Source organism: Fistularia commersonii, chromosome 2 (assembly GCF_037954325.1).
Source record: "Fistularia commersonii isolate RoL2024-O1a breed Wild chromosome 2, RoL_Fcom_v1.0, whole genome shotgun sequence".
Lineage (NCBI taxonomy): Eukaryota > Metazoa > Chordata > Actinopteri > Syngnathiformes > Fistulariidae > Fistularia > Fistularia commersonii.
This window is the reverse complement of record NC_141285.1, coordinates 20,210,906-20,230,864: the sequence shown is the minus strand read 5'-3', so window position 1 is coordinate 20,230,864 and position 19,959 is coordinate 20,210,906. Positions and strand designations below refer to the sequence as shown.

The window sequence follows — 19,959 nt, the reverse complement described above, 5'->3', positions numbered from 1 at the left end:
TGGCCATAAATAGAGACATACACCAATTCCCTATGTCATTTACGCATCTGGGCCATTTCAGGGTCCCCAATGAACCCACAGCATGTTTTGGGGGGAGGAAACCAGGATTTTTAGACTCTCCAAAGAAAAACTCCCTGTTGGAATTAAACCCGGGACTCTATTGCTGCAAGGCAAAAACGCCAACCGCTGTGCCCCCTTGCCGCCCTGCTTCAGAAACAGAACAATGTATTTCAAACCGTGTTTGCTTGTAATGGTGAGCAAGTTAACACTGGGATTAAAGGCTGAAGGGAACGTACTTAATGCCTAGTGTGACACTTGGTCGAAAGGGAGTTAGCAATCTTCAGATCACACATCCCAGCGAAAGGAAGCATTACTGTGTCATGACAAACACAAAAGCAGCATTATGCCGCATAACAGAGCCGGGATGGAGATAAAGCATCAAATAATCCCCTGTGCTCACTAAACCATAAAGATGGGATTAATGGCGCCCCGTTTGGCACACGGATAACACATAAGGCCCGACCGATGTGTCGTATGTCATTCATCACCCGTAAAAAACAAGTAAGGCAAGGGGGACTCAAAACTATCACGTAAATAGAAACAAATGATGTTGCCCAGATACCCATCACCGACATTAGTTTAGTGGAAAGCCATGTGTTTTAGAATGAGTTTAGGGATCCTCCACCAAGACGCGGTTGTGACGGATGCAGAGCTCGGCCAACATTCCCCACACGAAAAAAAACAGGAGCGTCTAACCGGTATGTTCCCATCTATGATGTGCCAAAACGGGTGCCTCAACACTCTTGGATGCAGTGCGATACATTGAGAACACGCCGGCGCCAGACAGAGTGATAACTCCCTCTGTGGCCATCAGGCCAGCAGGAAGGCAAAGAAATATTTGTTTGGTCGAGTTAACCTTGGTTTAAATGAAGTATTCAATTACGTAAATCATCCCAATCGTCCTCTAAACAGAGGCCCAACAACAAAACGGAGAACACGTAGATTTTAATCATCTTAATTCCAAGATGCCGCAAAGACAAGGAAAGAAAAACCTGGTTCAGTGCTTTTCATCTAATATCTATCCAGTCAGATGAAGATATTTGGTTGCTATTTCTAATTGCAGAGAGGGTTGTAGCTTCAGCTCAGGCTTGTCAACTGTGCAACTCTGCTGTGTGCATTGAATTATTTTGATGTATTTTTGTGCACTTGTGTCCCTGGATCCAATGTCAACCAGGCCAAGCGAGAGTCGTACGCCTTCCTGTGGGACATGGCAGTGGTGGAATATGCCGCTCTTACGGATGATGACTGCACGCTGACTGTGGCGGGGAATGCTATCAGCACCCGAGGCTATGGAGTGGCCCTGCAGCACGGCAGTCCTTACAGAGACCTCTTCTCTCAGAAGTGCGTACTTTTCCGAGTATCATTTTTTTCCCGAAGGCCCGGATTGTAACCTACAGATAGGAAAAGCTGACATTATTTCTTCCGTAATAAATTCTCTTGCTGCTGTATTGAGAGCTAGATCAAGCAGCCTCCTTGGATATAAATTACCCGATAAGTGTAAACAGAAGTTTTTGTACATTATCTTGTCAAACCAACTAGAAATAGGAGCAAAAGGCAAGTATTGTAAATAAAAGAGATTAGCCCTCCAAAGCCCATCGGTACCTGCACCATGTGTCGTGATAAATCTGTACAACCACATAAGCGTGAACACATCAAAATCTACAACTGGCTGTGTTTCGTTTTCTCGGCGGAGACTGATGGGTTTTTTGAGACCTTGCCGGTTGCCTGGCAACAAAACAGCGATGAGAAAGACTTTTAACTTAATTTTACTGAGAATATCTGTGTTTTTTTTTTGTTTTCCTCCAAAAAATGCTGATCCGACTCTCAATTGTTTTGATTTTTCTCTGAATTGCCAGCAAAACGGAGCGACGAGCCTGAGAGTTCCTGCGGGCGCCCATGAAAGTCACAGCCGTAGCTCCAATGACAAGGGGATGCGCTCGATTTGCAGGGAATGAGCCACGATGCGCAGCGGTCATAGCTCATTGGTTTCTCGTGAAATAAAGCTTGAGCTGCACATAGTTCCAAGTTTTTTCCCGACGTATTTGCCAATTTTGCTCAGCAACGATTGCGGAAAGTCGCCGAAATCCAGGCGATCGCGACAAGGCCTTTTTGTAACAAATAAATACAGCGTGAGCGCTAACTGACAAAAAGCGGAGTGGCTGCGAACCGCAAACTGTGAATATTAAACCCATCACCGAAAAAATGGATTTTGTCGAGTCGGGATATTTGGTATGAATGAGCGCAAAGGGCTACGCGTCAGAAAATTGGCGTCTGCGTCTGAGCTTCCCGTCTGAAGGAATACGTAGTTTCGTGCCCCGACGCATACGCGGACTTTGAAAAATGACTAAGACGGGAACGCTAAACGCTTCGATGAAACGCACCCGCGTTGTCGCTCGTGTTTGCACCCGGCTGTAATCGCTCTTTTTCTCTACATCCATCCTTTTCTCTTCCCTCCCCCCAAATCCCCCGGGCTTTTCAGCTGTATTAGATCATCTCCGGAATCGCGCTTATAAAGTTTGATGTAAATATTAATCATATAGCTGAGATTGTTTGTCTCCTCATTACAATGAGCAGGGCCTATTGCATTAAGAATTATTTTTTTTCTTTGCAATTAATCTTTATCATGTTTACCTCTGCACACTAACCAACTGATGATTTTTTTTTTTTTTTTGATGAGCCATGAATCAGTGTTACAACAGCAATATGTTTTGCTGTTCTTATTAGTTTTATAACGTAAACGCAACATAATCACGGCAACGCAGAGCGGTCCCGGAAAGTAATTAATTTTCACGATTTCGTGATTTCATCAGGTAGCATATCGTTTATTTTGAAACTATGCGCTGGCTTCAACCCGCAGGATACTGGAGCTTCAGGAGAAAGGCGACCTCGACATCTTGAAGCAGAAATGGTGGCCAAAGAAAGGTCGTTGTGACCTACAGAGCCACACAGATGCCCAACCAGAGGGAAGGGCGCTGCGCCTCCACAGCTTTGCTGGCGTCTTCTGCATCCTGGCGGCTGGGCTGCTGCTGGCCCTCCTGGTGGCTGCACTCGAGACCTGGTGGAATAGCAACCACTGCAGGAGAGAGCAGCCCAAAGAGGTGACCACTGACAACTCGCCGGGCCCAGGCCCGAACCTGCTTAACCAGAACCGGGCCATGGTGGCCACCACGGGTCCCCCTGCCCCACCAAGGCCCCGGTCGCGACCCAGACCCCCGGGCCCCCCGGTCCTGCCCAGAGATGCCACTGCCACACTCTACTTTATGGATCCAGCAGGCGCTGACGCCAGCCCCGATTTAGTAGAGCTGCAGTACACACAGTTGTAATAGGTGTGAGAGTCCAGACATCATGTGATCAATCTGTGATCATTCCTTCTCATGTTGGGAGAAATGTTGGGGTGTTTTCACACTTACTGTGATTCTCTCTCATACTGACACTTTTTTTGTTTTTGTTTTCCCTACATTTTTGAGCTGAGCAATCACAGTCACTGGTGCTAATGTGAGAGAACCACAGCTGGAATAACGGCGAATGCGGTGTTAATTTTCAAAATTCAAACCACATACTCACATTGTACTTCTGAGTCGACAAGTGCCTCAGCCGTACAATAGCTCTCTTTAGCTAATCCATTCAAGTCTTAATGCTGTAGAGCTCTGACTTGGCAGCCCCTCTGCATGAGGCATCCAGACAACTAAGGCTTGACATGGATCCCTAAACTAAAGTGTGAGCATAATCAGATGATAAAGAATCTGTGCCTTGACCTGCCTGTTTCACTTGACATCCAATAATCCGACAAAAACCACTAGCTGAGGATTTCAGGCCCGGTCCTGTCCTGACAAAACGCAGTAAATCAAACCGATGCCGTCCTCCTGCATATCAGGGTTTGACTTACTGCTGTCAAATTCGACATCATTCTTGCGTGAGGAGCTGCTTTCATAATAACCGCATACTGCTGTCATGTGAGAGTCACGGCGTTGGCCCGCCATTAACGACGCATCCAACCCATCAAGTCCAATCATAGTTGTGCACTTTTGTTTTTTGTAGAAATGTTTCGAACAGATATTCCACCCAAAATGTGTTCTTTATGAGGGGGTCGGACACCGAAACCACACACAGATTTATGGGAAAGGCCTCCACCTTAATCCGATCGCCCGCAGTCAGCTAATTCGATGACGAATGGTAATATTTACCCCAATTCTGACGAAATTCGTCTCTCAATTTTGTGCAATATATCTTCCAGTCGACTGTGTTTGGCCAATATTGTGATTTTTTTTTTTTTTTTTTTTTACTGTAAATAAAAGCTAGAAACAAACTTTTAGTCCAAAGGTTTTGGGTGTAGTATCATTTGAATTTGTTCCAAACATTAAGAGGAACATGACAGCAAAAACATAAGGTATGCGGACATTATGGCAGCCACCCTATTCGGAGCTAAAATCCATTAGCTACTGAAAGGAATAGCTGACAATTTTTTCAAGAAATATTTAGATCATTTCTATATCAATGGAAATATGTGAATATGATTGCAGCCCTCTTCACTCCGCATAGTGCGATGGAGGCATGTGTAACAGGGCGGTAAACATTTTGGTTTAAATTCGTTCATTTATGGCATTTTATCCCGCTTCAGTGACATCAAGCGATGGGCAGAGGTGGTACCAACTAACACAAGAATCTCCAGCTGAAAGCATTCATAACCCCTCGCCTCTCACTAACCTAAACAGGAAAATATCCATGACCTCAACCAAGATTTTTATCAAATACGAAACATAAATATGCCGTAGATGAGACGTGTGTCTCAGTACATCAAATAAAACCGAACCGCATGTTGTAAATCCTCATGTTCAACAGCAATCAGTCCAAGAGGCCCTTTTTTTCCGCTAATACATGCAAATAAAGTTTTCTAAGCCACCCGTGGCGTGACATCGCTGAGCCGTTATCCGCTTCCAAATGATCCTAATTGACATTGTTCATGATATTGTTTTAACGCGTTACCCGCCACAGTCATAAAACGTGGTGTTAAGAGTCCACGGTCAATCCGTCGGGTTGTGAGAATTAACTTGAGAGGCTCAATACCACTCTAATGTCTGTGATCCACAATAGAGCTGAATGTTTTCGATTGGCTTATCCCCATCTGGGAAAAGGATCAAATTGGCATATGGCGCATTGCTTTTTCTCCCCCTACCGCCACCGTACAAAGCAAATCTAGGGGCAGCCTCTTGCTTAACGGACAGGAGAAGGGTGTCTGTCCTCTCTGCTATGGCTTGAAAAAAAAAAAAAATAATAAGAGTTGAACTTTTCTCTCTAATTTATTGAAAATCAAATGATTATATGTCAATATCCAGATTGGTAGGGTACCACTTTGGTTATGCATCATTGTCTGTGATTTCCAGCAGGTCACTAAGGATTACGGTCTGGAAAGGGTTTCTGGTCCATTGACATATAATGACATAACAAGCGCTTCACCAGCAGGGAGGCGGGACATATGGACAGACAGAGAGACAGACTGGGAGGAGGCTGAGGCTCTTGACTCAGGTCAGGAGCGGCCTGACATTACTGGATGGTCACTGGCTGTGTCAGGGCGAGGGGGCGGGGCATGGGGCCTGGCAGGAGTAGAATCTAGTCGCTTCATCTGTCATCTCACCTCATGGGTTTTCCTGTCGTTTTCCTTGTCCGTCCTCAGTGTGTATCTACATGAATGGTGCATGAAGTCAAGAAGGAGTGCAGTGCGGGGGGAACAGGGTGCAGCCAAAAACAGGCACGGTACATTTGTCGGAAAAGTGTGTCTCATTGGCGATGATGTGTTCTTTCTTTGGCTTCTCCCTCTCCTCTCGCACATTTGCATTCCTTCTTTGATGCCTGTGTCTGACAAAATGAATATTTTAAAAGAATCTTTGAATATAGATGAGACTATTTCAATTATCTTTTTGTCTTCATTTGAATTTTATTGTCTGATTCATTGGATTTGTGCGTCCATTAGAGCCTGTCTTGTTAACAGCCGATGGTCTTCATGCAAGAGTCCCCTATTGGAGATTTGTGGACACCTAATTGTGTAGAAAATTCAAACACTTCTGCATGAAGAAACATCTTCGTTTAGGTTCATTTCAGAAGTAGAGACATTATCTTTTATGACCTCCCGTTTTAAGGACGGGTGTTTTAAGGCAATGTCTCTTGATGTTGGCTGCTCGAGAAAAAAAAAAAAAAAGAAAGAAAAACTTTTTTTTTCAATTCAAACATCTGGATTTCCCAAATGAAGCTGAAGGCAGGTGTGTTATTACGGCATCCCTCAAAGCAACAATGCCTTACATGTTGTCCATGTTAGCCATTAATTGAAAGCTAGACTGCCTGTACCGTAGATAACTGTCCTGATAATGATTAAGGAACGACCTTTGTAACCTATTTTCTTTCGCTCTCTTGTCATCTCCTTCAACCTCATCCCTCCATCCGATGCACGGAAATCTCCATCCTTTAACTTCACCTCTGCCGATCATCTCACTTCGACATCCCCACCCCCTTCCTTCCCCCCCCCCCCGGACTCCACACATCCTCTCTGGCTTTATCTTTCTTTAAATCTTCCTGTAGGACAAAGAGGTGAACCTGGAACAGGTCCACCAGCGTTTGAACAGCCTCCTGGACGAAGATTTGGCCCACAAGCAGCTGCCAGGCCAGTCTATCGAGATCTCTGCTCTGGACATTGGAAGTATGCAGCCCAGCCAGTCTCTGGAAGTCTTGTCCGCAAGGGATTACCCAGCCCATCGCGGACCCCCTCCCCTCTCTGTGAGCACCTTCCTTCAGGAGGGTCATGGGGCAGGAAGGACACTTGGCGCGGTGGGTGGCAGGACCTTGCCCCTGCCCCTCAGCAGTGCCACCATGCCCTCTATCCGCTGCAAACACAGGGCACCGAACGGGGGGCTCTTCCGACAGAGTCCAGTCAAAACACCCATGCCAATGTCCTACCAACCAGTGCCAGGAGGACCCATCCCAGAAGCCAGCGAGCCCAGCCATGGGACATCCATCTGAGCACGGCGGACACTCACAGACAAACTCAAATAGAAGAGTGGAGAGCTAAACAGTGCTAACAGTGTGAAGAGATATAATAAAACACTAAAAAAACAAAAAAAAACAAAAAAAAAAAAAACAGTTTTTATTACCAGTGACGAAGCATCAGTGGGATGGCACATGACAAGACACTGAGACTTCAATGTACATATTTGTAAGTACAAAGAGAGAGAGAAGCAACATTAAAAAGTGTATTTTGAATATTCTCAACAGTTGAGTTTAAAAAACATAAAAGTATTTAAAAAAATGACTGTTTGAATGGCTTTGTAAATTTTGTTCTAAATGAATAAAAGTGACAATTCTTTGTGGTTGTTTTCTAAGTGCCAAGTTCAAAGATGTTTTCTTTCAGATAATTGAATGTACTGTGAGAATTCATGATAAACAAAGACATTTCACACGTCAAAGACATTGGAAGAATTGATTTGTTTCATATGAAAAGAATAAAAAGTATACAATACATGGAGATGTGTGCTTGAACACTTTATTTTTAAATCACTGACGTGCCGTTCAAGGACACCGACTGACAGATTGACCGTTAAGTGGGAAGCGAATTTGAACGCGGTTGTCTCGCGACACTTTCTATTGACGACAGGTCTGGACTTATCTCTTTAAACGTATTTACAGAAATCCAACACTCCCCCGCCCCGCCCATGAGGATGCACTTGGTAACAGTTGCCAGGAAACACTGTCACCACTGGGAAGGAACCTTGGACAGATCCAAGCTCAATGTGAGCAGACTTCTATCTCGACTGTCTGGGGCAAAGGTCGGCAACATTTACAACTCCAAGAGACATTTGGACCCATTTCCCCGCGGTAAAGAAAACACGCAAACCTTTTGAAATTTAAAATGAATGAACACGGCGTTTCACGCCTTCATGCTATCTATAAACAAAATATGTGTTACAAATTCTTAATCAATGAACAACTGCAGAGAAAACTAAATAAGATTTCCGCATGCAACCAAACATTTTGAACTCTGAAAAAAGGTGTTGAGTTGAAGGTTACTTTTAAGCGAAATTTGCAGTGTTTATTTGAGTCCTTTCATGATAAAAAGACAAACTTAAATCATCCCACGGCAGCAAACCAAAAAAGCCGTCCTTTTTGTGTGATGTCATTCTTTTACTGATACATTCACTCACTTATTAAGAGCGACAAAAATAAATGAACTCGTTTAGATGTTACAAAATCACCATAATCTTTCAAATGTAAAATTACATTTCAAAAAGGAACGACCTAAAATAAAATACATTTGAATTAAATACTCTTTAGTTATGTCAAAGGCCACAGGGAGCCGAATCAGAGGGAGCAAAGAGTCGCATGCGGTTCTGGATCCGCGGGTATTATCTGGGATAATAAGAGCAAGATGAAAGAAAGGAGAGATAGAAAACAAAAGTCTGATATTAGGGTTTGGAGTGTGATCGCAGCAGTCATCTATAGTATGGGGAGCAGAATTTTTTTTTTTTTTAATTAGTATTTTTTTTATTTAATTTAATTGAAATGAATATCTTAAGCTGAAAGTTAAAGTGGGTATTGTTCATGAAATTCCCCATCATTTTGGCATTTATTTTCTAGATGATGTTGCTAACATGATAAAGTGATCAGCATGTGCATCTTATTTGATGCAGTACAGCAGATGTGAGATTGTGTGAGGGTTGACCATTCAGCCTGACATTCTTTGAAACATCCATCCATCCATCTTCTTCCACTTATCCTGCACTCAGGGTCGCGGGGGATGCTGGAGCCTATCCCAGCTGTCATCGGGCGAGAGGCGGGGAAAACCCTGGACTGATCGCCAGTCAACGGCAGGGCCGTATATAATCGAACCAGGGTCCTTCATGCTGTGAGACCGACGCGCTAACCGCTGCGCCACCATGGCGCCCATTCTTCGAAACATTGACATTAAATGCAAATCAACTTTTCCTGTCTTGACATAGAAGAAAAATCTAAAGTTTTACATAAATCACTCCGTCATCACACCACATCACACCACACAAATGAGGAAAAAGGCTTTCTGCAAAAAAAAAAAAAAAACTTGTAAAAAAAGAGAGATTTTACATATTATTTACTATTGAATGCTTAATATGAACTTCTAAATTCAAAATATGTGAACAGGAAAATAACACTAACAGTGATATTATTCAGAAGTACAAAAAAGTCGTCATCAAAAAGAAGAAATGCAGCGTTTTTCAATATTTCAATTTTAGACTCAGATCAAAAATACGAAATAGAAAAACAGGCCGTCATACCGAATTCGATTTTTTCGATTTTTTTATTGATTTTATGATAGAGGCTGCGGGCTGGTGTTAATTTAAAAACGGGCTGCATTTGGCCCGCGGGCCGGACTTTGGACGAACCCGCATTAGACCGACAGATATTCCATAATCTTTCTCAATAACCTGATCTGCTTGTGGTAAGTCTCAAAACGCTCTAAGGCAGACTGGTAGTGATAAGTCTCAAAATATTCAAACGCAGACGAGGCTTTATGCCGCTTTTCCCTCGTGCGATGCCAAACACGAGTGATTTCCCCCTGAATGCAGTCATTACAGCCTCTCACTCAGGGCCGGACAGGCAAAGCTGCAGAACAGCATCTGCTTTAATACACTTGAAGATGCCATCGGCTTGTCTGTTCACCTGAAGGTAAAGATTTTTAATTAGAGAAAACAATTAAACTCCTTCTGCAGTCGCTATCCCAGCAGCAATGACGCCAACCCCCCGAGTAACCGAGTTCTGCGATGCCACCCGACCCCTTTTACGAGGTGGTGGAGCGCCAGTTGATGTTTTCAGCAAAGGTGAATGTGACATGAATGCACTTAGGAGATGAGTTAATAATTGCTTCCCCCAAGTGCGGAGATGTTATAGGGTATTTTCAAGCCAGAAGAACTGTCTCCACACATATGCGGATGGAGGAAGTTGATTTGCCCTTGTCACCTTTCCTGTCTGGCGGTCCTGCCAGCCAATCCTTGGCGCGGAGCTGTGAAATCTCTATATGGCTGTGCTTAAAGGAACCGCTGACCTTGTTCCGCCGGCGGAGTCCCGTCGACGTCGCACTTCCTGCTTTTCCCCTATGCAAACAATCCACGGTTACCACTTTATGTCAAAACTCATCTTACGACGTGGTCTTTTTCCACCTCCACAACAGGTGCACATGCATGTACTGTAGTTGCAAAAAAACACAGCAAACTGCTGTCTCCAGAGCTCATGTTCAAAGTTAAGTAAAAAAAATTGCATGATCCAAAAAAAAAACAAAAAAACATTACAGACTCATTACTATTTGTAGAACAGAAATCGTTATTGGTTATTTCACATAGGACATTATCACAGGAACATGGACTTGTAATTATACCATCCTGCCATACATGACTCGCATGAATAGTCTGTATAATTAGCTCATGTGGGCAGTATGAGGCAATCTGCTGTAAAATAACTTCTTTTCTCCCCGCGGGGAGATCGCTGACCGTCTGTCCGGACTGCCTCTGCTGCCTTATTATCCGATCATCAGGCCGTCGTACCTTTATGTGCACCCTGGACTTTTACTCTCTTTTTGCCCTCGATGGTTCATATTTGGATGACTGCCCAATTTTCCAAATTTAGTAGTGGCCGTTGTGCTCGGCGAGGTTTCCGCATAGACGGCAGAACTTGTCTCTCGGGTCAGTCCTATAATTTTTTAACCCGATAAATCACAACAACGACCCGGCGAGTACAAAAAAAAAAATCACCCCGCAATTTAAATAAGGCGACCTTCAAGCTCCAACAGTCGCTTGAGGAAGATGCTCAGTTGGTGCACCTGTTGCAACACATGGCTGTGAAAATGATACACGTAATCCCCGTATTCACACCTCGGAGCAAATCCGGATATTTGTGAATCATACGCCAGCTTGGCCATATATCTCAGCGTCATTGTCATCGGCCCTGAGGCTTTTTTTTTACGATTAAACAACAAAATCACAAGCTTAACCTTCCCGCTGTCCCGTCGTCAGATTGACCCATTTTTCAAAAGTTCTCAATGTCGGAAACACGGTTTCCTTTCACGTTACGATCAAGGTGGTTTCATTTGCCACTCTTTGCATATAAATGAAACTTTGTGCCTTTTGTGTCTTTCTTTTCATGGCACCTTTTGCTCTCCTCAGTTACCACGAACACACACACACACACACAGCTTCACATTCAATCTTTGCCCTCACACACTCGGTGGAATTTGTTCCCTCGCTGTACAATGAGAAAAAGAAGAGCGGACGACGGGACCCAACAAACTCTGACTGTGGGAAACGCAGTACCCCAGTGTGCTCCAAGATAAATATCCAGACATCACAGATTGCCAAAAATACAGGAGAGACGATTTTTCCAGGGTGCAAAATTGAAACGAATTGCCGGTGGGCCCTAACGTACGTTTTGGTCAGCCGGAAGGAGCGACAGATGTAGAACCGCTTGACAGTAAAACCGCTTGACAGTAAAATCGACTAAACGGAATAAATAAAATAAAGGTATATTGCCGACCGTGTTGAAATCAGTTCCCAGGGCCAAGGGCACAGCGGGTGGAAATAGATCCAGTGGTAAAGAAAGAAATCGAAATTACTCAAAAGAACTCATAATTTTCAATGAATGATTCGGTATAAACCAGCCAGGGCAGTAAGGACAATAAGGCAGGGTGAAATAAAAAGAGGATGAACGGCATACCGCGATTGAATTGGAAGGACCATTCAGGTTGGCGAGGTGATGGGAATGATAAAGAGGAGAGGAGGGGACGGGAGTAGACTGAGCCACCCAGCGCTTTTCTTAGGAGACGGTTAATTATTTTGTTAAGGAAAATAACTATTTGACGCTAAAGCTGATAGCGTTGAGATGAACGTGCGGCGCAAAAAAAAAAAAAAAATTAAGGATGATCACAGGTGTCGAATAGCGTCGCCTCCACCGGTAATGGAAGTTTGGTGACAACGCTTCCATTTCTGCAACAGCGGAGCTAATTTAGCTGAGGCAGAGTAAATAAGTCGACCATATCATCAACAAAATAAACAAAAAAAAAAGGGACTAGAAAGTTATTATGGATCTTATTCCGCAGACTGGAACAAAATATAATTTTGTTTTGCACACCTCTGGGACGGCGAGAAGTCGGGATGTACTCCCTGAAACGGCATTGGAAATAATACTGACTTTATCCCCTGCATTATGATAAGAGACTGTGTTTTAGAAAACAACTGAATATTTCATGAACTGAGAGGGCCTCTGCCACCAGAGCACAGGTGTTACAAAATGTTAGTTCATATTGGTTAAGTTGAATAAGTGCTTCACTGATAAATCATGCATGTTTAACCCTTATTACATTCCATGTCAGAGGTCTGCACCATCTGAACGCTTGTGTTATTTGGTTGTCCAAAAACACTTCTCAATGGGTCCAACTTTAGGATGTTTTATTTGTGTCTTTTCCATCACCATAATTTACTCGATTTCTGATTAAAATAGGCAGTTAAAAGGACATTTTTAGAAAATATGAAAGTGTGAATTTGTGGCAGCGGTAGGAGGTTCCGACCGCAGACGAAGCAACAGCAGGCAGACATCAAAAGAACCAATCTTTTTTTCTCGTTTTTTTTTTTTTTTTTTTTTTTTTCCTAAACTAGCAAGCGAGACAAAACTAGAACACTTAACTGGCAAGACAAAACGGGTAAATTGAACGGCAGGGAAAAAAAAAATACAAAATAGATGATCTGATGGAGACAAAGAGAATGTGAGTCGTTGATGAAAAAAACAACTGGATTAGTGAGCCGGCGAGCGGCAGGTGGTAAAACAGGAGTGCAGGGAAGCAGCTGATGGTCTGGGACACAACAGGAACAAGGACGCAAGCAGAAGAGCGCCAATTATCTGACCAGACACACTGGCCGTAATAATAAATGGGAAGTTAGAAATCGCGCGGGTCTAAACATGTGTGGTGGGGAAAAAAAAAAGAAAAAAATCAATAAAGTCAAACAGATTGTCTGGGGCGAGTTCACAAAGACAAGATAAAAGATTGTGGTTATCTCAACTCCTGATTGACCTTAACTGTTAATCCATTTTCATAATTAATAGGCAAAAATAAGTTATGTAAAATGAAGACCCGGATATTCGCCATTCATTATTATGAATATTTCAGCAAAAAGATACCAAAACAAGAGAGGGATTTGAATTCTTCCAGGAATTTTGTTTGGAGTCATAACAATACATGATTCTATGATTTCGGACCCACTTTTGTTTTTTCGATAAAGCTCCTGACGACTATAAATGTTAAATGCAAGGACGCGGGATCCAAGTACATTGCCTGGATGACCTTGGATGTATATATCATGTAAAAAGTTGAAAAACCTTCATCCTAAAATGAATCATTTTTTTTAATGTATCAAATAAAGTTGTGATTTTTTTTTTTTAAGATAAATCAAAATTGTGATATATATATTTTTTTTTAATCATGTTTTTTTTAAGGGAAAAATATTTCCAATTTAATTTTGCTGCTTTTTCTCCATGTAAGTCCGTGAAGAGCCTTTCAAGGGCAGACTAATTTGATGGTTCGGCTTATTTTTGCTTTCTGCCTTCTGTCTTGAAACTGGAAACCCCAGGACGACATAGAAACAGATGCGGGGAGTCGAGAAGAGAACTTATGTGAGTCAAGGTTCCTACAGGATGTCACGGGAGGCGATAATATCAGACAAGAAACTTTAAAACTACAGATTAGATCTGGCTTTTTGTCACGGCTCTTTGAGCCAACATTTAAAATCAAACTGGATTTCATTAATACGGCAGCAAATCACAAAGCGGTTATCTCATAACATTTCACACACAGATCGGGTACTCGTATAGTTATTTACAGGACCCCAACGTTCCCCTGTGAACAAGCAATTGACAACGGTGTGGTGGAAACACTGTTTTTTATCCGATAGAAACCTCAGACTGATCCCGACTCAATGTGGGCGGCCTTCTGTCTCGACCAGTTGGGGACGAGGAGCAGAGATATTGGGAGCAACGCTTATGTGATACAATACTCGCTTTCATATTCATAAAAGAAATAACAACGTGAACGCCCGGCGAGACGCTGAGTTTCTTCCGTGCGTTGATGGAGGAATGAGAGAAGTGCACCACCAGCTATCCCTCAGCGGAGTTATCCCACGGCAGTGTAACCCCGACCATTAAGCAAAAGCGGCAGGGCTTTGGCCGACACACTCCGAACATCCTTTATGTGGCGGTGAACACGATCAATCGAGGGAATATAAACCTGATTGTCAGTTTAATGACACCACGTTAAGTGGGGAATACTAGAAGAAGACTGAGGGAAGACATTAAGCGGAATCTTTTAATTATTTTTACACATCTCTGTCAACAATAGAAATGCCAACTGTCTGGATCAATAACGCTTTTAGTCATCTTTAGAAACAGCATTAATATCATGGCGTGCGCTGAACGGCGGGCCGAATAACCATCCGCAAGCAGGTCGGCACTTCAGGGACCTCTGATGACTTAGCCTCTCCATATCAGAGCCGGCGTCGGTGACCTGTGCTCGTCTCGTAATAGGATACATTAAGACGGGATTTATTAGGATGCAAAACAAGGCCTCTGGAGCCCAGCGGGTCAACTAATAATGACCTGTTATTACTTCTACAGATACTGTTTTGCTAGCAGTGGTTTTAACCAGACTGTTGTTTTGGCAGCATTTTTTTTCTGTTCATCCGGATTCCTAGTTTTATTCCATACCTGGTATCATCTCACTTTTGGGCTTTCTCACGAATGGCCACACATGCTGAATATCGACCTCTTCAATACCCCTCATTGAACCGAACCATCCATCGCAAGGAAGACGGATTTTTATCGAGCTCTAAACCATTTATGTTGAGATAAATGAATACGTTTCTTTCTTCTTGTAGTACGGGTTTGCCGAGATACTACCTAAGCAAAGTATTAGCTGTGTGATAAACAACTTCACACTACTTGATAAATAATCCAGGAGAAACACAGCATCCCGACAGAGCCATGAAAGTTTTATGCTCTGTGCCGCCGCCAAGGCTCTCTCTCTCTCTCTCTCGCTGAATAACAGACAGGATTTGGAGAAGCCGGCGGTATTCTAATATTTCTCCGCTTCTCTCCGTCTGTCGTCTATCTCACGACGGTGTTTTAAATGGCTCCTTCCCTCCGGTCAGCGCTGGTAACCGGAGACCGTTTTCATCGCGCTGTGGAATTATCTCTTCCTGCCAAACAACTCGACGCAAACCCACTGTACGCAAACCTTAATTTTCCTCCACCTTGCAGCGGGAAAGTAAATGATGAAGTTATCATGAGGGATACGCATATTGCAACTGAAATGAAAGCGCGGAAGATTTCTAAAATGCGTCTGATACAAACTATGAGCGTCCAAATGGTCAGTTGTTTTTTTTGTTTTTTTTTTCATTTGAATTTTTGGGGAACCGCCAGCTTGTTTGACCATCTGCTCAAAATTAAATAAAATAAAGATTTATTAGTTCGCCTTAATATCATGGATCGCACACAGTGTTCAGCAAAGTCACTCCAGCGCTCCAAATCCATAAATCTTGTTCTACTACAATTGTCACGCCATGCCAGCTGTCGTTTTATAGATGTCTCGCGCTTACAACTATTATTACTGAAATAACTCAACTCATTGTGATTTACTCTGCGGTCTCTTCATTTTTTGAAGATGACAAAGATTGTATTTTTTTTTTCTTATTCGCAACAGAAAATAAGAAAAATATCGAAATGGAAAATAATTGACTCTAAAAACCCATGCATGAACACTGATTAGGAAGTTATGCAGAATTTATTAACAAGTGTATTTGGCTTATTTGGAAGCACAGCTTGATGACATGTGTCTTATTTTAACAAACTTCATCTTACAAACTTTTCTCCTGATTTTCTTACAGCAATGGTTGACAGCTTTTTAAATTTAGAATTCGATCAAAATAGTTTTAAATTGCAGTTTAGAGGGAGACCATGAGGTGTAAATTGTTTTGTTTTTTTTCACCCAGAATTATTGTGCAAAAAAAAAAAAAAAAAAAAAAAAGGAATGGTGGCCATATTGTAGAATTAAGATTTAAAAACTCCCACTTTCCCACCATCTGTACAGTACTATGTCTCCTTTAAGTCTCCTAGCTGTTCCAGAATGGCTGGAGCCATTCTCCCAGCTTGAGGGTGACCGCTCCAAGTGACCCGATCACGACTGGGATTGCTATTACCTTCACGTCCTACATCTTCTCTAACGCTTCCTAGAGGTCCTGGATTTTTTCAGGAACCTCGTGGTCATGCTTCCTGATGTAGCCATCGCTTGGGATCGCCACATCCATCACTATGGCTTTCTAGGCCACCACCGTAGTTGGTTCCCCATCACCAGTTCGTCCATCTGGCACAGGAGCCTGACTCAGTTGTTCTGTACCGTCTTTGGAGGTGTCCTCCATCTTAAAACTCGGCCCTTCAGCCCGAATTCGGCACAGATGTCCCTGTGTAATACGCTAGCCACCTGGTTATGATGCTCCATGTAAGCCTTCCCTGCCAGGATGGTGCAACAGACTGTTATGTTGTGGATCGTCTCAAGTGCATGTTTGCACAGTGGGTGTATTTGTATTTGCGAGTAAAATGCACACAAAATCTCTTCAGGACAGTTTTAAACATTATGGGAGACAATGTGTTGCATCTCACAGTGGGACTTTTATGATAGCAGTAAAAAGTGGAAGCTGCAAAAATAATATAACTTCGACGGACTCATCCTGTTTGTTTCTCCGAGCAACACATTTGTTTCGACGGTGAACCTGACAAAATGATATGCAAGGCAGAGTGCCTTTCTAACTTTCACCGTATAATTAAGATTTATTTAGGCTTCATTGCAATTTTTTGTCAAGCACAAAAGAAGTTTGCGTGACATTCCTGCAACCTGTGAGCTACACTGATTAGTTTGTAGGCAGCTGTGCGTCCAGCCCTGGAATCGCGACAATTTGGCCGGCAGCCTGCTTTTGAAACTTTTTGCTTGAATAGAGAAAATAGAGAGGGCGGCTTCATTTTGTTGGCAGCAATCTAATTTAATTATGGCATTCTACCAGCGGTAACAACTCCGCTCACAGCACTTATGGATAAATTATATGTTTCTTAAATTTTATGAATTATTCTCGAGTTTTGACTCGATAAAAATTCCCCAGCTTCTCCCCTTCTTCGCGTGCTTGTTCAAATGTACACTCGGCCTTTTTTCCAGTTGGAAGAAAAATAAATAGTTTGCAAAGTCTGGTTCATCCCATACTGAAAGCCTGATACACAATTTAAATGCACAGCTCCAGAGTTAAAGTCGATCGACTCTGAGGACATCTGTCAGGGGTCGGACCAAATCTTGATGTAGGGAATTGTCTGAAGCAGATTCTGAACCTACTTTTTTCAGTATGTGGTGTTTTGGGCCAAATTGAAACAACAAATAGTATATCTGGAACAAACAAAGAGGTTCCATAATAACCATTGAAACTAGCCAGAAACTTATTGCACGACAATTAAGTTAGTTGACTGACATATTCATCAGCTGCTAAATATGAACTGTATTATTTTCATCACAAAAAATAAAAGCCAACCCTTCACGAAGGTGTTCTTGCCTTAGAAATCGATGAATCTTTTATTCCTCTCTGAAGTCAAAGCTTTAACAAAATGATTGTAGAAAATCCTGTAACGTTGGAAGCACATAACTTATTCTACCCATGTTTCTTATGCTTTGAAAATATTCCATTGTGCAGATTGCAAAATGCAAATTGATTCGTAGATCTGATAAGAGATCTGCCTTTAGGCATCGTAATAAAATATTTAAAACAGTCCTCATTACGACTGATTAACAGATGTCCTGGAAGCTTGACGTGCTAATAAGGTCGCCATTCATATCGCAACATGCAAAAGATTATAGCCCCAATAAATGAGAGAGGAGGTCCAACGAAGTTTCCACCCACAAGTTGAAGCGAACGGTCTCCAGATCCCAAACCAATTAAACGTCTTAAGGAAATATAACGAGATTCAGGCACCGTTTTTCCGCCACAATGAGGGGATATCGTCTTGAAGAATGGCGAACGTCCCTTCAGCAGAGTTCCAGAGCACTTGTTGAAACCATGCCGAGTGCTGAAGGCTACCCTGCCAACTCGTGAAGGCTCAACACCTTTTTAGAAGACACTATTTTGGTTGTTCTGCAAATTTCCCCCTGCATGTGCCTGAGCTGACGAAACACTCGGGAGCAGAGAGAAGAAAAAAATAATCTTTTTAAAAACCCATATTGCATGAAGCATGGTCTGGGTAAAAAAAAAAAAAAAAAAAACGGTAAGCCAAAAAACAGGCATCTTTGGGTCCGGCAAAGTGGCTCAGACAATAGTTATTTCCCGGTGCGACAACACATTTCCATATCTCAAACTGCTCAGTGCCTTACATTGCTGTCCTCGCTTCCCATCAGAAGTTTCTATTCAATGTGCCCGAGTGTATTTTTAATCGGGCCATTTTAAGTTTCAAAATGAGAATCCAAGAAGCTGGAGTAATATTTAAACCAGATTTTCAGCTTTTTCAACCACAGCTGTGCTGGCTTCTCACTGCTGGAAAAAACCTCCAGTCAGCCATCGTCTTATAAGTAAAACGAAAAAAATAAATTGACTCAAATGCCCTCCTAGGGAAAAAAAAAAAAAAAAAGTAAAAAAACAATTGAAATGAAGCAAAGGAAGCATCACTATTACACACAGCCTCCAAAAGAACCCAATATTTTCATTGCATTTGTTTCACATCATTCACACAAACAATTTACATTCTCCAGCCGGTGCCACCTTTTTCCCAGCAAAATAATCCAGAGTAAACCCTATTTGTTATTGGTTTATTTATAATCCATACTTGAAAGCAGCATCCCCATTTATCCATAAATACAAATGGTCAAAAAGACTCGCATTGCCCATCTGGGCGACGATGTGATAACGGCCTGCAAGAAAGAACATGAAATCCAATTATATCAGAGACTGAATACCAGCCATAGCAGATCCTTTGTAAGTTGAAGTTGGTGTTGTGACGGATGTTGGGATAAGAGTCTGATGTGAATTGATGTGAAAGAGGGAGAAATTAAATGGTTATATAAGAATATTGGACCATCTGACAGTTGGAGTTACTAATGTACTAAAGCTTGTGAATATGAATAGCGGGTAATTGGTATTGTAGACTTCTAACAGATGACTTAATTGCTATTGTATGGATTGTTTATACTCTTAATTTTAAAATATTTTTAGTCACAACTTTAGGAATATTTTGAAAATATATATCATAAGAGACAATACTCTCTGAACGACGATATCTCTGGTAGATGATCAATTTCCCATCATTCACTGAACTGCAACATTCAAAAAATGATTCCAGTATAAAAGGAATACATGCAAAAATTCAGTTTTTCATGCCCATGTAAAACACTCAGCAAGATGTTATTGTTCATACCAATCAACACATGAATCAATGTTTTTTATGCATATAAATATATATATGTTGTGTATATAAAGATATAAAGTATGTATATCCAGAAGAACTGAAAACTAAGGTTTCGTGGATCATGGTTGCCACCTAATATACACCCTGACCGTTATCGAACAAGTCTCTGTACTCGTTTCACAACATCACCTCACATCCAACGCATCGGTGATCCTCTGGATTAGGGGCGTTTATCGAACGGCTACACCGCACAAGTGACGACTGCCCGCAAATTCTGACAGGAAGTTATTTTGGGAGGGAAAGCTGCCCTCGAGGGTTGGTGATAATAACTGTTGTTGAAGTAATTATAGGATACAGTGATACGTCATTTTAATTCTGTAAACAAGATATGATCGCAATCCTGTACAAAGTTTCCCCCTC

The 19,959-nt window shown here is 42.2% G+C and overlaps 1 protein-coding gene across 3 annotated transcripts in view; it reads left to right on the top strand.

Moving 5' to 3' along the window:
* The window catches only part of grid1a (glutamate receptor, ionotropic, delta 1a), a 292,750-nt gene extending 285,186 nt beyond the window's left edge, over positions 1-7,564 (top strand). Inside the window, exons 15-18 of one of the 3 annotated variants that reach the window (XM_086172127.1) lie at positions 1,235-1,401; positions 2,918-3,158; positions 5,442-5,583; positions 6,631-7,273. In XM_086172127.1, the coding sequence (XP_086028253.1) occupies positions 1,235-1,401; positions 2,918-3,158; positions 5,442-5,583; positions 6,631-7,127 (1,047 nt within the window). In that variant the 3' untranslated portion in view covers positions 7,128-7,273. Of the gene's footprint in view, positions 1-1,234; positions 1,402-2,917; positions 3,387-5,441; positions 5,584-6,630 lie in introns of all 3 variants that reach the window. The other 2 variants (XM_086172135.1, XM_086172144.1) reach the window with 2 other exon arrangements.
* The last annotated feature ends 12,395 nt before the right edge of the window (positions 7,565-19,959 follow it).